The sequence below is a fragment of the Phyllopteryx taeniolatus genome, chromosome 2 (genome assembly GCF_024500385.1).
Source record: "Phyllopteryx taeniolatus isolate TA_2022b chromosome 2, UOR_Ptae_1.2, whole genome shotgun sequence".
Lineage (NCBI taxonomy): Eukaryota > Metazoa > Chordata > Actinopteri > Syngnathiformes > Syngnathidae > Phyllopteryx > Phyllopteryx taeniolatus.
Window position 1 is genome coordinate 28811691 of NC_084503.1, and position 18973 is coordinate 28830663.

Below are 18973 nucleotides of genomic sequence, written 5' to 3' on the forward strand. Positions count from 1 at the left end.
GTAGATGATAGTGCTCGGTATAATTAAAAGATTCATTAATATCTGTTCAGAACTTTCTTTAAAATGTTATTACAAGAAAAATACATTTGATCGGGTTATCAATACATAAAGAGATGAACTGGTGCTCAGAGCATGGTGGCCACTATCGGAGGACCAAATCTGTGGGCTCTCTAGATGGGCTAATGCAGAGACAAAACAGGAAATCAAGAGGAATAGAAGAAAGTTTGTTGCAAGGTATATTTGAACTAAGGAATAAATAGGTTTGCTGTCAAAATATTGAAATACCATCTATAGCTATAATAATAATAATAATAATAACCACAGACTGGTGAAGTCAACACGTTTGGTCTATTTTATCATATTTTGCAACTGTTGGGCAATGCATTCGAATTAGAAAGGGTTCAGATCTGAGCTTCCTGTCACTTGTACTTTTTCATTATTTTTGTATTGTTTGATAAGGGGCGGCACGGTGGACGACTGGTTAGAGCGTCAGCCTCACAGTTCTGAGGACCCGGGTTCAATCCCCGGCCCCGCCTGTGTGGAGTTTGCATGTTCTCCCCGTGCCTGCGTGGGTTTTCTCCGGGCACTCCGGTTTCCTCCCACATCCCAAAAACATGCATTAATTGGAGACTCTAAATTGCCCGTAGGCATGACTGTGAGTGCGAATGGTTGTTGGTTTGTATGTGCCCTGCGATTGGCTGGCAACCATTTTCAGGGTGTACCCCGCCTCCTGCCCGATGACAGCTGGGATAGGCTCCAGCACGCCCGCGACCCTAGTGAGGAGAAGCGGCACAGAAAATGGATGGATGTATGGATGTTTGATAAGGGCGTTCATTGCAAATTTTTGAGAATCTATTAAATATTGTCATTTTGGAGAACAGGTGAAGTGTTTTATGTCATCTAAAATTAGTATAAGAAAATCAACAATGATTCAGTACTTGGCCTTCACTTTTCCACTGACTTGTTTCATGAAGTTCATTCTTAGTTGATGTATTGTTCGATCAACTGGAACGCTGACCATTTTCTTACTTTTTCTCATCACCCCGATAAGAAAGAGACATTATCTGTGAGGCATTCACTGCGCAAGTCACTTTTTAAAGGTCTTCGCCCATCATCAGCGTGATGACTTTCAGATAAATGCCTCATTAAAATGTAGACTATATTTACACATTCAAAACGCTCATCTCTCTGGTTGCATTATATATATAGTCAAGTAGAGTGCAAGAAAGGATAACATTGGAATGTGTAGTGGGCTGAGCGGGAGTAATGAATAAAGTTCTGTCATTTTGGATAATTATGAGCAAGGGTTCATAACAATTGCACCAAGTCTAAGAAATAATCTGCTTTGTGAACACATTCTTGGTCAATTCACTTTTTCTAGGACTTATAATCATCACAGGCACGGTGATGCAAACTCTTTATTCTATTCTTAGAAAGCAAACACATTTAACTCTCATCCATCCTGTTAATAAATATGTTCTTTTCAAGAGCAAAAAAAAAAGTTGTACTCCACTATCATTTTCGAAAGTTGGAAAGCTTAATTTTCCCAATCTATCCTCCTGGTATAGACAGAGCATTCGTCTTCTTTTATGTCTTTTAAATTATTCATCTCCAATACAGCCATGTTGTGAAGTAAAATGGTTACAAGGATGAGCCCGTCGCCGGCACTGATAGAAAGTGGCAGCGAGAGGAAAAGGACTTTATTGGCAATGACACTGTTGATCTTCCACGTGAGTCATTTGACTGGTATGGAGCACTGAGGTGTGGTGGTGGTGGTGGGGAGGTGAGGATGGTGAGAGCATCACCTGGGCCTCAACAGATGTGACGCCTCCTGTACCTGCCCGGCCCCATTAGATGCATCTGGTCTAAAAATAAAGCACTCGGGGCCATCTCCTCCTTTGCGGCGGGAAAATCGGATCCTGTTCCATCTCTGTAAAGTTCAAATGAGACAAGTGCTACCTGCTTAGCTACACAAATGAGTACCTGCGTAATCAATAAGGCTTCGGCGCCTTGGCTCTGCTGCTGCTTTTCACGCTGCTGAATCCTTGAGTCTAGCTTTTTTTTTCTAGACGTGGACTGCACCACAGGGTCTTTCGTAAATGTTTCATATGGTTTCATCGTTCGTTTTTAGGTGTGGGTATTCTTATCAAGAAAAATATTAAATACTATATACTTTTTTCCAAACATTGATTTTCATTTTCAAAGGCAGTAAGGATTAAATAATATCTAGCCATCCATGTTCTACTGCTTATTCTGTTCACTGTCAGGGGTGAGCAGGAGCAGACCCCTGCTGACTCTGACTGTGTTGCCCATCAGTCACCAGACATTCATTTTTAATTTTTGATTTACTATATTGAGATTTATATTTAATTTATAATTTTACAAATTTTGTAATTGCTTTGCTTTGAAAGGTAGGAAATAACACACGTTCAAATTATTTAGAGTTAATTGATAAATTATAGAGTATAGCGTTCATGTTTGAAGGCACAAATATTAACTACATAAATTTTTTATATTTAATTGGTAATTTCTAAATGTGTTAGTATAATTGCTGATGGCCAAAAATATTAAATAGTTTCCCCATTTCCCCATATTAATCTTTCAAATAGCTATGAGCATAACTATCAACAACAGCAGTTAATTGGTATTTACAATGCATCAATATTAAATGTCAAAAATGTGTTTTTGAAATAATAATTTATTCTGACAATTGTCTCATATAACAGGGTTTCTCTTAGGGATAGGCCTTCATTTTTCAAAGTGTTTAGTCGATTATCTACAGATTAAGATTATTCGACATATATATATATATTCATTCTGTTTAGCAGATTGTGTCATGGCTGGAGAAACTGTGTGTGGGGCAGTTATAATGGAAATTAACCCCACTGTTACAGTGGGGTGAAAGTGCAGCACAGCTCACAAACAGACAATTTCAGAAATAGGCAGCTAAAAAAAAAAGATTTACTCGGTTGATTAATTTCACACTTGAGGTTTGGGAAGGCACTCCAGAGAACTATTTGTATACTGTTCAAGAAATTAAAAAGTAAATTGTCCATAATAAATTCCATTTAAATAATGTTTGATCAAGGAAATGTAGTCAAATTCCTGTCCCTGGACATTCGGCTTCAACATATGTTGAGGGAAATGAGACTGACCTCTGTTCAAGGAAGCAAAGAGGAAATATGAAGGAAGGCTACTGGTTGTCCAGAGCACATGTGTCCTAATTTGCCTCTAACTTTCAGATTTCCACTGAGGGGTCCCTGTTAAATGGGCAGAGTACAGTTTCACAGGCCCCCATACTGTGTGGTAATGTTGTGGGACAAAAAAAAAGAAAAGAAAAAAAGTCTCATCTTGGTCCTAGCCCGAGGAGATCTAATGGTGGCTTTACAAGGCTAATTAACAAGCCATGAGCGAGGTAATGAACTTTCCAAATGTGCTGGCAAACGCAAAAATAAATGACACCCCAGTGAAGGCATTAAAGGAAGTGTGAGTGTACTTCAGAGCCGTCCTCCGGGAGAGAAGAATGAATTTGGCGCTTGCTATCTTTTCATTGCCTGACCTGAGAGAGTCTCCGCCGGCCCGCCGCCTGCCCTGGCCCCGAGTATTGATTGCTATTAATTAGTGCTCTTTGCACCTGTCTCCGAAGCTGCTCGTGCTGGATTTTTACAAGTTCACCCCTCCACACACATCTCCCATGGCCACTTGCGCACTTTAAATTGGCATTTTATGAATATGAATATCGTGTAATGCACCCTCTGCGTAAGGGGATGACACCGCGACTTTAAAGTGTACGGTAATCCATTAAAAGTGAAGAGGCACGAAAAAAGAGAGAGCCCTTATGTGCAGTCCTATATTTGCATTAAGAGGCTTGAGGTCCTTCATATAGAAGCAACATATAGGATGAACCCAACACTTCTCTGCCAATGTGCAGAAGACCTTTGGAAACTGTACTTTCAATCTTTAACCCTGCAAAATTGTAACTCTTTATATACACCAGAGGTGGGTAGAGTAGCCAAATATTGTACTCAAGTAAGAGTACTGTTACTTTAGAATAATATGACTCAAGTAAAAGTAAAAAGTAGTCATCCAAATATTTACTTGAGTAAGAGTAAGAAAGTACTCAATGAAAAAACTACTCAAGTAAAGAGTAACTTGTGAGAAACTTCAGATTTTGTTTTTTAAATCAGAGCATGAACATCAAATAAAATTGAAAAAATAATTATATCTGGGAGTTGACACACACCTGGCACCATTTAAATTCTTAACTGCCCAAAAACCAACAACACATGCATTGGGCGCTACAGAAACATTATTTGCTTTATTCCCTTAAATGACTTCATGAAGAAGCTGTTTGCTGAACAGAAGTATTGATTGTGTGTGCACGTGCGTGTGCGACACCATAGGGAAAGTGCTAATCTTGGCATATCCATTGCCAAAACAACAATAGAAACATCTGCAACTTACCGCAAGGTATTTTCTGAAGTTAGAAGTGGGCTGGAATTTCCATGTTTGGGCAGTCACAATTTCAGAGCTGCATGATAAATCTGTTGTTTTTTCGAGTCTGTAAAATAAACAGTCACGCGGCTGTTTTTTTTTTTTTTGGCTGATGGATGACATTCGTGATCACGTTTGATTGGCGCAACGGGCACCCTATGCGGAAGTCAAAGATGGAGTGTAAATATAGACGCGCACAAGCAAGAATGAATAAATAAAAGTAGCGCACGGCATGTTGATCATTGTAACGGAGTAAAAGTATCGATCCTTCTTCACATAAATACTGAAGTAAAAGTATGGTGCATTTAAAGTACTCTTGCAAGTACAGTTTATGGAAAATGTTACTTGAGTAAATGTAACGGAGTAAATGTAACGCGTTACTACCTACCTCTGATATACACTAAATACTTTGTATAACAAAAAACAGGATCCCTGAACACTTTAATATAATTTCAAACTCATCTTACAACTTTACCCTAAAAAACAAGGTAAGTACAAGAACGCTGGTGTGTACGACACCTCTGCAACCCAAATAATAACAAGACCTACAACATGTGTTAGCTTTGGAATAGCAAAAACATATACATGCCACGAAGACTCTCTGTAACTTCCACTAACAACCCAGGCTAAATGTAACTCTTAATATTTTAACCAGTCATAATATATCGCTTTAACATGCTTCCATGACACATTTTCAGCGATTGGCTGAAGATAGATTACAAAGGAAAATATGTGAATTAGTAAATTTCTGGATTGCGAGCTGTGAATCGGCAGAAGTTCACTTTATCAACTAATAGTTTTGGAATTGATTTCTAAATATGGTGCATTAGCTCCTTTTGCGCTGCAGTTTTGAGGTGGACCGTTTTCCACGGGAAACTACAAACACCTTGAACGTACCACTCTGAGCGAGACACGTTAAACAAACAACACCGGAGGAGAATGAAGAACACCTGTGATCAGAGAAGAGACGGACGGCAGGAAGAAAATAGAGGCAGAAAAATGGATTCCAAATGGATTGTCGTTTTTTTTAAACTCGCTGATTGGCCCCAAAAATCCTGATCGTGTAAAGCCTAGTGGAAACTATTATAAACTGCGACAAAACATGCATGTGGCGTCTCCCTTATGCTACAGTACATACAAATGGAGATCAGAAAAGTTATCAGAACACAACCGAGATCTGACAGTTGCTTGTCACCAGGCTGCCTTCGCATTCCATCCCCATGGTATATTAAAAACTAATAGATTTTTCACAGAAGCCATGTGCTGTCAAGATTGACGCTTTTCTCGCCAATATAATATTCTACTTGCATCGTATCCTTCTCTTTATCCTTTATTGCCATTCTTCACTTTGTTTTCTCTCTCTAGACAAGTAATTATTTGTTTTTTTAATATATATATATATATATATATATATATATATATATATATATATATATATATATATATATATATATATAAATTACTTTGCTGCTCCTTTGCCATGGAAAATATCTTTTGTTTTCACCATTCCATCCCATCATGCCTGCTGGCTATTGTCGAGGAGGCTTGGTAGTAGTGTTCACAAAGCATGGACAGCTGCACCCGATAATAAAAGATGCCTACCAGGCCGCCGGGTGCATTTCAGATGCAGCATAATGTTCCAGGCAGCACAACAGAGAAGTTGCACTTCTTATGGACTCATTTGCAGAGATGATTTTAATTAATTTATTTATTTTTGGGGTGTGCCTGCGAGGCTCGCCACCAGAAGCACTCGCCCATGAAGGTGTGCAGAATGGTTGTATAAAATGTTAAAAAGTGTTTTTAATATTGAGTTGGGCTTTATTTCACATCATCTATTTGCTCTCCCAAGTGCGAGACAGCCAAGGGAATCAGTCTGGAATTAAATGGCACCATTTGCTTCTTAGCCGAGCCTGTTTTATGGCGGATAATGAGCATTCCATGTGCTTTTGCCTCATGAAGAAGACAGCTATTGAACTTTTTTTCATGGATTCCTTTTTTTTCTCAATAAAAGACCAAAATGCACTAAAATACCACTCTTACAGCAAAGACCACTACGAAGGCCAAACAGTCCTTATCTGGATTGGCAGCAAATTGATCACATTCATACAATCCAACAACTCTTGCATTATAATGTATATAATAACACTAGCGCTCTTAATGGTCTACTTTTTTGTTTTATTTAGAGAAGATTGGTTGAGTACAGTGAACCCCCACCGCTGAAAAACTCACCTACAGTATTTACGGTTTTGTGCTCTTTCTGTAACACCCCAAGATTCTACAAGATAGTGTCAAAGGCCAATCTAATAGGAAAGTAGGAAATGGTGTCAAGGAAGTATGGTGACGCGATACATCTCGACTGTTGTATAATTTTTGTATTTCGGGGTTAGTTTAGCCTGGGTTGGTAGCAGAAGTTACGGAAAATCTTCACCGCACATGTTGATGTTTTTGCTCTGCTGAGTGCCTATTAAAAAGCTCAAGCATCTTTAAACTCCTTATTTTCAAGTGTAATATAAGATTAGGTAGACATTATATTATATTTTTTGTGGGGATCATTGGTTATGGTTATTGTTTAACCTATCCATCCATCCATCCATCCTTTTTCTGAGCCGTTCTCCTCACTAGGGTCGCGGGCGTGCTGGAGCCTATCCCAGCTGTCATCGGGCAGGAGGCGGGGTACACCCTGAACTGGTTGCCAGCCAATCGCAGGGTACATACAAACAAACAACCATTCGCACTCACAGTCACACCTACGGGCAATTTTAGAGTCTCCAATTAATGCATGTTTTTGGGATGTGGGAGGAAACCGGAGTGCCCGGTGAAAACCCACGCAGGCACGGGGAGAACATGCAAACTCCACACAGGCGGGGCCGGGGATTGAACCCGGGTCCTCAGAACTGTGAAGCTGACGCTCTAAGCAGTCGGTCACCGTGCCGCCTTGTTTAAACTATTTAAAGGCAATTATATTCAAGTCCAGTTTTAGGGGGCGTCAATTCATGGAATTTTTTATTTTTTTTTCTTTCCACGAGATGGTTTCTTCCCTAGGTCTCACTGTGACTGTCACCTATGGTCACGAGCTGTGGGTCGTGACCGAAAGAACAAGATACAAGCGGCCGAAATGAGTTTCCTCCGCAGGGTGTCCGGGCTCTCCCTTAGAGATAGGGTAAGAAGCTCGGTCATCCGGGAGGATCTCAGAGTAGAGTCACTGCTCCTCCACATCGAGAGGAGCCAGATGAGGTGGCTGGGGCATCTGATTCGGATGCCTCCCTGACGCCTCCCTGGTGTGGTGTTCTGGGCACGTCCCACCGGGAGGAGACCCCGGGGACGACCCAATACACGCTGGAGAGACTACGTCCTCCGGCTGGCCTGGGAACGCCTCGGGATCCCTCTGGAAGAGCTGGATGAAGTGGCTAGGGAGTCTGGGCGTCCCTGCTAAAGCTACTAAGCGGTAGAAAATGGATAGATGGATGGATGGTTTCTTCCCTATCTCCCAGCATATATATATATATATATATATATATATATATATATATATAGCATAGTAATAGTAGTTATCTTATTGCATAACATCCTTGTCAGATTCAGATAGGAGGGAAGGGCTTGACTATGCTTCTAAAAAGTTCCTCACAAAACGTCCGAGGTCGAACAGTCGTCACACATGATGCATAGCTCAAACCTTGAGCAAATCCCACGGGACTTCGCCATACTGGGTGAGAGCTGGCTGGCACCACGGAAGGGTACTAATGATGGAAAATAATTAAAATGATTTAGACCACAGAACGCTGTCCTAGCTACTCAGACAACAGCAACCTGTACTTCTCTAAGTCACATATCCGTCATCACGCATCATCAAAATGTCAGTTTTATTTATTTTTTATCCATCAATTTGACTTCTTTTTTTACTTGTATCACAGTTAATGTTAGACTGTTGTTTAAAACATTCAGTTTCCAATCTTTCCCATGGACGAAATGGACTAAAATTAAAACAAATTTGATGTTGACCAGCATCCAGCCTACTGTAAGGTGACAAAAAAAAAAAAAAGGTTAAACAGTGTTTATGCTGATGAGAGTGCTGGACAATCAGTGCTGCAGTTTGCAATGGCTGTTTTCTTGAATGAGGAATCTTACTGGTAACTTTATTGAGAGGTGTTCTCGTCAATGAGGTTGTTAGCTGGGAAAAGCATCCTCGCAACACAGAAAGCCTAATGAAAACCTTTGATATTGAAGGGAATCATTGCTTTTCATTCTCATAATTATTCACACTCGATGGAGTTTTGAAACCCTCTTGTTTAACGTTGTTTCTTTGCCAACATGCATTGAGTTGAATGCACATAAGAAATTATGCTGTCTCTTTCAAGTGCAATATTGAAATGAATTGCTTAATAATAGGTGTAATGATAGTAATATCCTGCATAATGCACTGGTATTTCATGCGGATGGAGAATGGGAATAATTGGACGAAAACAAACATTTGAATTGTCAGTTTTCCGATAGAACTACAGGCTGTGTACGTGTTAATGCATTAACACTTGTATACCGAGGGGAGCTTGAAACCTTCTGGTGCACGCAAAACAGTCAGGGGATACCTATGTGGAATTGCCTGGTGCGGTTTTTGTCCAAAGGCCCTCTCCCAAAGCTCAATATATTATTGTTTCCAATCCCTGCTTTGTTCTCCCCACACTCAAAACAGTCCACCATGGTTGAGTTTTGCTGGGCGGTAGTTTCGGGGCACAGAGGGGTATTTTGGCTTCATTTGCATGTAAAGTGGAACACAGTCCTCTAACGGCGTGAGGTTCCTCCAGACAGCCGCTCCCGTGTGGCCTGCCAGACTGCGCCAGCCAGCGGGCCCTCACTTATCCCATGCCTGCTGGGCTGGGCTATGACAGCAGACTGCGCGACATCTTAAGGTCCTGTCAATCTGCAGACTGCCCCGACTGGGGTCACTCTTCTGAAGAACGGGTTGGCAAGGACAAACGTGAGCCGTTCACAGAGACTCCCCTTCAGCTCGACAGACAAAAGGCGTGGGGATATTAAAAAAGGCTCACACCCGGACCACTAGGAATAGAATTCAGGCGATGCTCTCGGCACTGTATAAGCATCCAATAAAGACCAAGTATGGGGGAGCTAATAAACAAGGAGGACATCCATCCATCCATTTTCCATAGCACTTATCTTGTTCGGGGTTATGGTAGGGCCTGAAGGCTTTCCAGCCAATTTAAGCCATTTTCACTTCATAGTACCGGTGATTGGGTTTCCAATTCAAAGCAGTTCCATAGGAAACTGAGGAAAAACATGCCACATAAAATGCATCAGGTGGAAGAAAGGAGAATGAGAGAACAAGGATCTAATGTATACAGAATACTGTACATACTGGGAGGAGACACATTTAATCCAAGAGATTAAGGGCAGCAAGAAAACACCCAAGAGGAGACTGGAGTATAAAATAAATAACCCTAGCCTCCTGATATAAAACTGCAACAGGGTAAGCCAAAAGTTTAATGTTGGGACAATCTACTCAACGAATGAGTGGCTTGCAATGGTTTGCCTCACCTATACTGTATTGAGTCAGCATGTCTAGTACTTCATAGTATCTGGTAGACTAGTACCCTGTTTCAACAGTGGAAATGTGTCACTAGAGCCTTGTTGAGTTGATGACACCTTGGACTGATCCCAAGTCAATCACAAGGCAATTGTGATTGAATCACACAGTATGTGAACCACTTCAATACCAAAAGGCCCACAATGCTATACAAATGTACGGCGAGTGGCACACTGAGAAAAAAGTCCAGATTGATGGACATTTTAGAACATTTATCAGACTTAATGAAAGTAGAAACTGTTGCCAGCTAACCCATCGTCAGTCTCTTCATACGCGTCTCCAAACTGACAGTAGTGGTGATCGAAATGGGACCCCAGCTCAGAGATTGTGTTTAGATAATGGCCATCTCCAATCATAGATAATCTTGCTCCCATCTTTTCTTCTTAGACAAGGTCAGGGGGAGAATATTCCCGGGCGAGGCAAGGAGGAGATAGGGAATGGGGGCAGCTCTCAGAAGATTTACTACTGAGATTCACTCAGCTGCCTCTATCACTCTGTTAACTTTTTCATCCTGTTGTCGTTGCCCCTTTCGCTCATTCGGCCTTCTATCTCTTGAATTCCTCCATGCAGTTGGCACACCTCACTATCAGTTGCTTCATCTTTCTCCTCGCATCAGCGTACCAATGAGACGGCATAAGAAGAAAGCCAATAGCGAGAGAGAGAGAGAGAGAGAGAGAGAGAGAGAGAGAGAGAGGGACAGAGTGTAAAGAGGAGTTGACATTTTCTCATTCTTGCCCATTTTGGGATAAAGCAAATTGCAGAGGCTTTTGAATGGAGATGTATAGCTTGGCCGTCCACGGACTGTCAATAGAGCAAGTGAGTTGAGGTTCCATGCTTCACTTGTCTGTATCAGATGAATAGATTAGGGCAAAGAGAAAGAAAATTGTTAAAAGAAGACTAAGACCATAAGAAGATATGAAGCTCTGCTTCCATGCTCCGTTCTATATCAATAATCCATGGACAAAACTGAGAAATTAGTCATTAGTTTTGACCAAGTTCAGTGGTGGGATATTTTGGAGGACCCAGTTATATTGTTTATGGAGACGACACCTTCAAAAATCATGTCAGCACTTGCTGTTGTGGCTAATATGTTCTATATTTATTTTACAGTTGCAGAGAATGTTGTGTACAGGAATGGCTTTGTGTGATGATTCATGATGCTAGCTGGCTACATGTTAGCATTATTCAAAATGAGCTTGGGCTGTGAGTAATTTCTCATTAAATATGTTTTTGTCTGCATCTACAAGGTCTACATGGTTTATCTTGGCATCAAAGTAAAGGAGAGACTGATGGTTACTATTGATGTGAAAAAAGTACTGTACATATACAGTTGATGCTAATTTGTAATTGAATAATTGGCTTTCTGGGCTATAGAGACTTCTTGTTTTCCAGCCTGAATTGTGTAATGCAAAGTGGGCTATGAGAGGCCATCAATGATAGTAGCAAGGCATTTAGCAAATAATGGGAAACAAAAGCAGCATTTTAAGGAGACTTCCAATTGCAGGACCCAGTTTTTGTGGTCTACGGAGATAAAAGCTAAGTCGAGCCTTGTTAAATCAACTCCTACATCCGACATAACTTTGCTCACGTTCTGGGGGAAGCGGGGGACATCGAGTCCGGGTAGACTCCTCAATTTCACCGACACGCCTTCCCATGAGGAAGCAGAGTCTGGGGTATCTGAGGCGGGCTCTCCTATCTCTGGGGTTGAGGTCACCGAGGTAGTTAAAAAGTTCCTCGGTGGCAAGGCCCCGAGGGTGGATGAGATTCGCCCGGAGTTCCTAAAGGCTCTGGATGTTGTGGGGCTGTCCTGGGTGACACCCCTCTGCAACATCGCATGGACATCGGGGACAGTGCCTCTTGATTGGCAGACTGGGGTGGTGGTCCCCCTTTTTAAGAAGGGGGACCGGAGGGTGTGTTCCAACTACAGGGGGATCACACTCCTCAGCCTCCCTGGTAAGGTCAATTCAAGGGTGCTGGAGAGGAGGGTCCGTCGGGAAGTCGAATCTCAGATCCAGGAGGGGCAGTGTGGTTTTGGAACAGTGGACCAGCTCTACACCCTCGGCAGGGTCCTCGAGGGTGCATGGGAATTCGCCCAACCAGTCTAATTGGAGAAGGCGTTCGACAGTGACCCTCGGGGTGTCCTGTGGGGGGTGCTTCGGGAGTATGGGCTACCGAACCACCTGATACGGGCTCTTCGGTCCCTGTACGACCAGCGTCAGAGTTTGGTTCGCTTATCTGGCAGTAAGTCAGACTCGTTCCCGGTGAGGGTTGGACTCCATCAAGGCTGCCCCTTGTCACCGATTCTGTTCATAACTTTTATGGACAGAATTTCAAGGCGCAGCCGAGGCGTAGAGGGGGTCCGGTTTCGTGGCCTCAGTATTGCATCTCTGCTTTTTGCAGATGATGTGGTTCTCAGATGTTGGCTTCATCAAGCCGTGATCTCCAACTCTCACTGGAGCAGTTCGCAGCTGAGTGTGAAGCAGCTGGGATGAGACCCGTAAAAGAAGGCAGCATATGAAAAGGAGACTTCAAATTGGGACAGACTTCATGTGGCATTAGGGCCTTCATTTGAAGCTTCAGGAGGATATAATCCCTGGGTAGTGACACACATGTCATCTGCAATGGCAGGCAGGCCTTGGTTTTTTGCACTCTGGCATTACTCACCTCCCGACATATCCCGAGGCATCTGATGTCTCCAAGGAAGAGCTTCCACAAAAGCGGTCTTCTGCACCCACCAAATGGTAGAACATCTTCTAATGCCTTATGCTTGAGGAAACCGAGACCTCTACACAGATTTCATTGTTGATGTCTCGCTCGTGATAAATGTGACTTCATACTGAAGGTCCAAATGTTTCAATTGACATGTGACAATGGATCTAGTGGGTTCTACTGCGAATTATACCCGACTGGTCATTCCACAAATGAATCCTGTGCTACCTCCTCTCTTGCAGTCAGCCCGGGCTGTCTAGTTCCCTTTAACCGCACAGCTTCATAGTAAATCTCATTTCATTGTCAGCCGTGACTGTGGTTTACTTCCCTTGCCGGCGGCCGACTTCCTTTTGCCGTTAAAGCTCAATATCTCTGCTGGGGCCCGTCTGCTTGGTCTTATTTCAATCCGTGCTGTTACTGAGCCTGTCCTTCCATATAGAAACTTCATCTAACAGACGAGCGGCGGCTGTGCCAGCCTAAGAGCCGTCTGTATTTCATTCACACTGCTTGTTCGTCTCCGTTCCCGTTCGGAGAAAGAGGGGTAGTAATTGATATTGGGATCCATCCATCCTCCCCTCTTTAGCCTAGAGATTTAATTTATCTTGGTGAGAATGCCAATTGGCTCCCACACAAGCCTTGTCGGTCAGACTTTGCCCGTTTTTAGATGTCCATTTATTAAAGTGCCAACATGACAAAAATAAGACCTACTTTGGGCGTGTGTGCGCCAATAAAAATGAGCCATCCGATTCACACTTGGGGCAGATAAATCACCAATGTGGCTCAGTCTGATCCTATCCACATCTCCACCCAGAAATTCAAGCAGACGCCAACCGATTCACTTATAGCCAATTCCACCCAGCGTGCACATGTTTAACTGACTTCATCTGCATTAACCTCCTGTGATGGTAGTCACGGAAATGATGCAGTCTGTCAAGGTGTCATCGTGCCTTCTCTTGAGAGTCGGTGCCAGACATTACGCTTAATTTAGGAGGAAAATTTATATTTTAGCATGGGGTGACGATTGAAAGGTTGAGTGCACACACAAATGTTAAGGTAAGCAGCATCTGCAGATATTTAAGGGAGGGTCCTTAGTTTACGACAGTCCCAACATACAATGTTTTGAGCTTACGAAAGGTGCCCAGTAGTCCAGTTTGTGCAATGGCGTAAGAATACGTCATCGCACGGCACAATAATGCATGATCAGTTACTGCCCTACTGTTTTCCATTTGATTGTTTATATTTATGAACTAGAAATGTTTTTCATACAAATATGTACAGTAATTATGACTTTACTACTGCGTTTGCATAGGTTGGTGATGGACTACGGTGCATTGCGATTTATGTACAAATTCAGGTTACGGCGTACGAAAGTGGGGACTATTCTGGGCAGAAGGTATAGGTTACAGATTTTTGGGGATCTCGTTCTAAGTGGCTGTATGTCGTAAATAATAATGTTCTCAATGAAGCTCAACACGGGTTCGAAAAGGTGACTCTTTCTTGGATATTCATTGTTTTGACATATTTTGCTCATTTTGATTCAAAACACAGACGTTAGCTCCTATATGTTTGAGATGAGTATGGTATTGGAAACTTTGTTGAACAATGTCGCTGGTGAATATACAGACAGGTGTCAAACTCAAGGCCCAGAGGCCAGATCCCGCCTGCCACATCATTTTATGTGGCCTGTGATAGCAAATCATTCAAATAATAATTAACGATTTTTGCTAAAATACCAAAATTGCAAATTTTATTCACTTTTAATAATGTTCACATCTTGAAAGCATTTTTTGTTACCAATTTCCCATTTAAAATGGATTAAATGGTTGAAATCTTTTTTTTATTTTTTACTGGCTTAGGATTTCAAAACTAGTTGTCCATCCATTTGTTGTGTATATGTAATAATATGAGACGAGTCAGACGATCATACATTTATATGGGTCCACAGTCATAATGCCGTAACAAGGGAAACCATAACTACGATGTGGCTCATGACAAAAATGAGTTTGACACCCATGAGTCAGGAACAATTGGAATACCTATTGGGATACATTGTGGTTGTTGATGACCATGTATTTCTAGTTAGAGCTAGGTACACTAGGCGGTACCAATGCACTCTTGGAGTTGCATTTATTAATAGTCTTCTGAAATGAATTACCTTTTTGGTTGCTCAAACATGTTCACCACTTGTTGTGGCATGTGTATCCTGCTGAAAATTTACCATTGGAGTCCCAAACAAGACAACACTAAAAATTTTGAGGCCAATTGGAGAACAGTAGCCCCCATACAAAAGTTTCACCTATCGACACTCTTTTTTTTTCGAAATTTGGTGAACATGTCCATCATAAAAAGACACATGAGGAAGTATCAAGGACTCATACACGAAATTGAAAGTAAGTCGGCCTTTTTGTTTTGAAGCAGCTATTTTATGTGAACTCAAGGACTAGTATGATCAGAAGCAGGTATATACACTAATCACAACCTTTTATTTGCCTATGACATGAAAAGGGGGCACAGTATGATGTCAAAGTTTATAATTTATAAATTCAAGCATTTGCCATGGAAAGGGGGTGGGAGGGCCCATTTATCACTGCTTCCAGCTTTAAGTTTGACTGACCATGGTGAATTGTAATAATAAAAAAAAATAAGCTTGAAAATTGCAACGTGAATATGATTATTTTTGAGAGCTGCAGTAATAAGAGGAAACTGTCAATTACAAACAAAAAAAACTACTTAAAATGGTACTTAAAGTATAACACCTTTCCCCTAAAATGGTCTGCTTCTGTACACAATGGAACCTATTTTATTAAAAGGCTGTCCTCTCTTTTTTTTTTTTTTTTTTTTTTTCAATTTTCCTTTTCAATAGTGCCTTCACATTGTCTAGCTCAGGGCTTCTTTGTTTAGGTTTGTTTGGCTTTTCGGTGTGTGAATGCCTTTTCCCTGAAGTCTCACGGATAAGGTTCAGTGTGTCTACTTATTGCTTGCCATCCTTTCGTCTTTCCGCCATGTTTCTCCCGCTTGTCTTTGACCCGCTTGCAGTGACTGTGAACCCCGACAGCCCCCTTTTTGCTCGCACAGATGGGAAGTCAATAGAAGCAAGTGACCTATATTATGGGCCGCACTGCTAACTCCCAGTGCGTCTGAAGTGAGAGGAGAATATTAAGGATTGTGCTTGTACCACTTGTGTATCTGTCTGTGTGTTTTTTAAGGTTATTTACCTCCCCGTCCTTCGCTGTCCGCTGGCTTCACCTGGATGGGCCGATTCATCTGGGGAGAAAAAAGAAGGAATGGTTAGCGAGAAACAATAGGGGCGACTTAATTCATCAAGAGGCTAAAGAAGATGTGAACGGGGGCTCCTGGTGTGTCATGAGTGCTTTGTTAGCTAAACACAAAAATCCCAGCAGTTGGGTTTAATTATTCCAGGGCATTGCCTCTAGAGATGCCCGAATTCCCCTCATAATTCAGCAGAATTTGCACTTTTCTATGACGAAGCCACACCAAGTGTCAGATGGTGCTCAGAGATTAATGCCATTACATCAGCCACTCTCGCACCTCCAGGCAGAGGTCCTTTCAGGCCTGGCCCTCACTCTTCCTGTCCCCTCCTGACTCCAGACTTCCAGTCACCAGTTCGTCCCTGACCCTCAGCAATCCCTTCTTTTCGCTGCCATCATCAATTCCTTCTGCCTTCCCTGAATCACTGCCAATATGCCACCACTCTGGTCAGCACAGCCCCCATGGATAGCTCATAAAAGGTTAACCGTAAGTTATCAATAAACAAGATCTGAAGATCAATTTTGCAGGGGAAATGTGGCCATACAAAGATGAAAAACATCCTTTTAAACAACCCTCCCATTTCTTCTTGTGCTCATGTGTCCTGTTTCATCTTGAGTCTCTCCCAAGAGTTTGGATGTGGAAACAGACAAGTACTTAAGGTCTCCTCTTTCCTCCCTGAGCTGGAGTTTTTATCGCATCCTCCTTGCTTATCCAGGCTACATGCGTCATATTTTGGTGTTTTTGTCACTCGTGGGCACGTCTAGCCGACTACATGTGAATGGCACAGGGCGCTGCCCGCTCAGATCACTCAGCTCGGGTAGCACGGTGGGTGTCGGGCCCCGTGGCAGTGCAGCACTTGACAGCAGTTGACATGAGCCGGGACCATAGAACTAAATATAGAGCTGAGTCTGGTGGGCATGTATTGACGAGCAGATACACGGTGACACCCCGGGGATGCAATGTACTCGCCCAGCAATATGCTACGACACTTGAACAAAGTGGATGGACATGGCGCATCGATGAAGGCGTGAAGGCTCTTTATAAACAGCTATACATTTTGCCTCTGACAAACTTCATTAAAAAATTATATGCAACCTTGTCAGCTCACCACGGCTCTACTTGCTATGGTTACATTTGCGAAAATAGCTACCACCAGCCGGGTGCTAAAAGCTATTTCTAGAAATTAGTCTCTACCAAATGGCTGACCAAAACAACTCCTGCCACCTGACTGGTGAAACAGATTTGAAAATTAACGAGACCTGCTGCCATGTTGCTCTGCCTTAGATCTGGACGCTGCAGTATTTTTCACAGTCTACACTTTGCTTCAGTGTTTCCTTTTCTTGCTCCCCTCATTCTCCTCTGAAATAAAATGTCATCCCACAAAGAAAGTACAGTAAATACACTCTTCTCCATTGTTGTTGTTTGGTAGTATGTCTCGATCTGACTGATGTGCTCAATGCAGTGTGGTTTTCACAATTTACTACTACAGAGGCAGTATTATTTGGAACTGGAAACTGAAAAAAGTTCCATTAGTCAAGGTGGGAGCATGAAAATTGCCTTCATTTGAATGGCAACTCAACAACATTTTTCCCATTGTGCTGTTAGATTGCAACTTCATGCAAGTAGCAGTAACGTAATCTGCGGAGTCTAATAACGCTGAAGTACATAGAATATTGCAAAGTCTGCCCTCAGACATACTGTAAATACGCCATTTTGTTCTTTGTTAGTGTGTCTCACTCTGAGCATTTTTGAAGTTTCTTAGTACAAAGGCTGTACTATTTTGAAGTGTGGGGGGGGCGGGGGGGGGGGGGGGGGGAGACCACCTGCAACCAAGGCAAGTAGAGAGCATAGTTGAGCCATTCCTTTCTAGTAGAAGTTAGTAAAGGGCCATAACTAATTCAAGTTAGGAGAATAACAATCACCTTCATTTGAGTGGCATTCCCTCCATGGGTAGCAACTTCCTGCTTAAAGTAACAATAACATAACAATGCTGAGACAAACAACCATCCGTATACTCCTTGACAAAGTACGTACATAGGCTACAGTACGTGGAGGACATATCCAATGCACAAAATGCACAACTAATGCCTGGCTCATACAGAGTTTTGGTTTTAAACAGTATTCAATGGCAATAAAAGGTAGAAAGGTGATTTTAGCTCAGTTCAGCGGTAAGGACACAGAGGCTATCATCCTACACTGTTTATGCCTAAATGTTAGCTAGCAATGTTTCTGTGTCTTGGATAAAGGTCGTTGTTGTATGCACCAGTCATGCATCAGAACTAATGTAGGTCAGTTGTAGCACTTTAAGTGTTAAGTGTACTTGTTTTAAATATGTAAGTGTCACAGTTTGTCTCGCCTAAGAGGTTAAGGAGGGCCTCAAGGCCCAAAGACCTCTCAGCTCGGTGATCAGTCAGCTTTGAGGACTTTTAAACGGCAGCAATTAGGCAGGAGGCTTCATTAGTGGCCTTGAGCCCCACCGCCCTGCAAAAAGAGTCAATAGACATACCAAAAGTACATTTGGCGTTGCTAGGCAACAGAGTTGAGGCGCCCGGCAGGCAGACGAGGCAGTTTGCCGACCAATTGGCACTTCTTTCTTTTTTCCTTTTTTTTTCTTGTCTAGGTCCAAGGAGGTCGTAGCGAGAGAGAGCAAGAAAAATTCTCTCAACTCCCACACCTTTCAGCATGTCCTACTTTCCTGTCCCTTTTTACTGTCTCTGACCAGGACTTTTCAGTCGCTGCAACTTCTGGGCCAACTATTGAGTTATTGCTAGGACGGACTTGCCCATGGCAGCAGCTAAGTCCCCTAATATTGTTCTCTTGCGGAGAATGTTACTCGCAAACAACTTTCCACAGGAAAAGAAAACCCTCCCCCTTCCGCCCCCATCCCCCCTCACAGTAGCACAA

The 18973-nt window shown here is 42.4% G+C and overlaps 1 protein-coding gene across 10 annotated transcripts in view; it reads right to left on the reverse strand.

Annotated features, from left to right (window-relative positions):
• Nucleotides 1-18973, reverse strand: part of celf6 (CUGBP Elav-like family member 6) — a 245313-nt gene that overhangs the window by 80448 nt on the left and 145892 nt on the right. For all 10 annotated transcript variants that reach the window (XM_061765619.1, XM_061765614.1, XM_061765616.1 and 7 more), the window contains one exon: nt 16015-16063. In XM_061765619.1, the coding sequence (XP_061621603.1) occupies nt 16015-16063 (49 nt within the window). The remainder of the gene's footprint in view (nt 1-16014; nt 16064-18973) is intronic.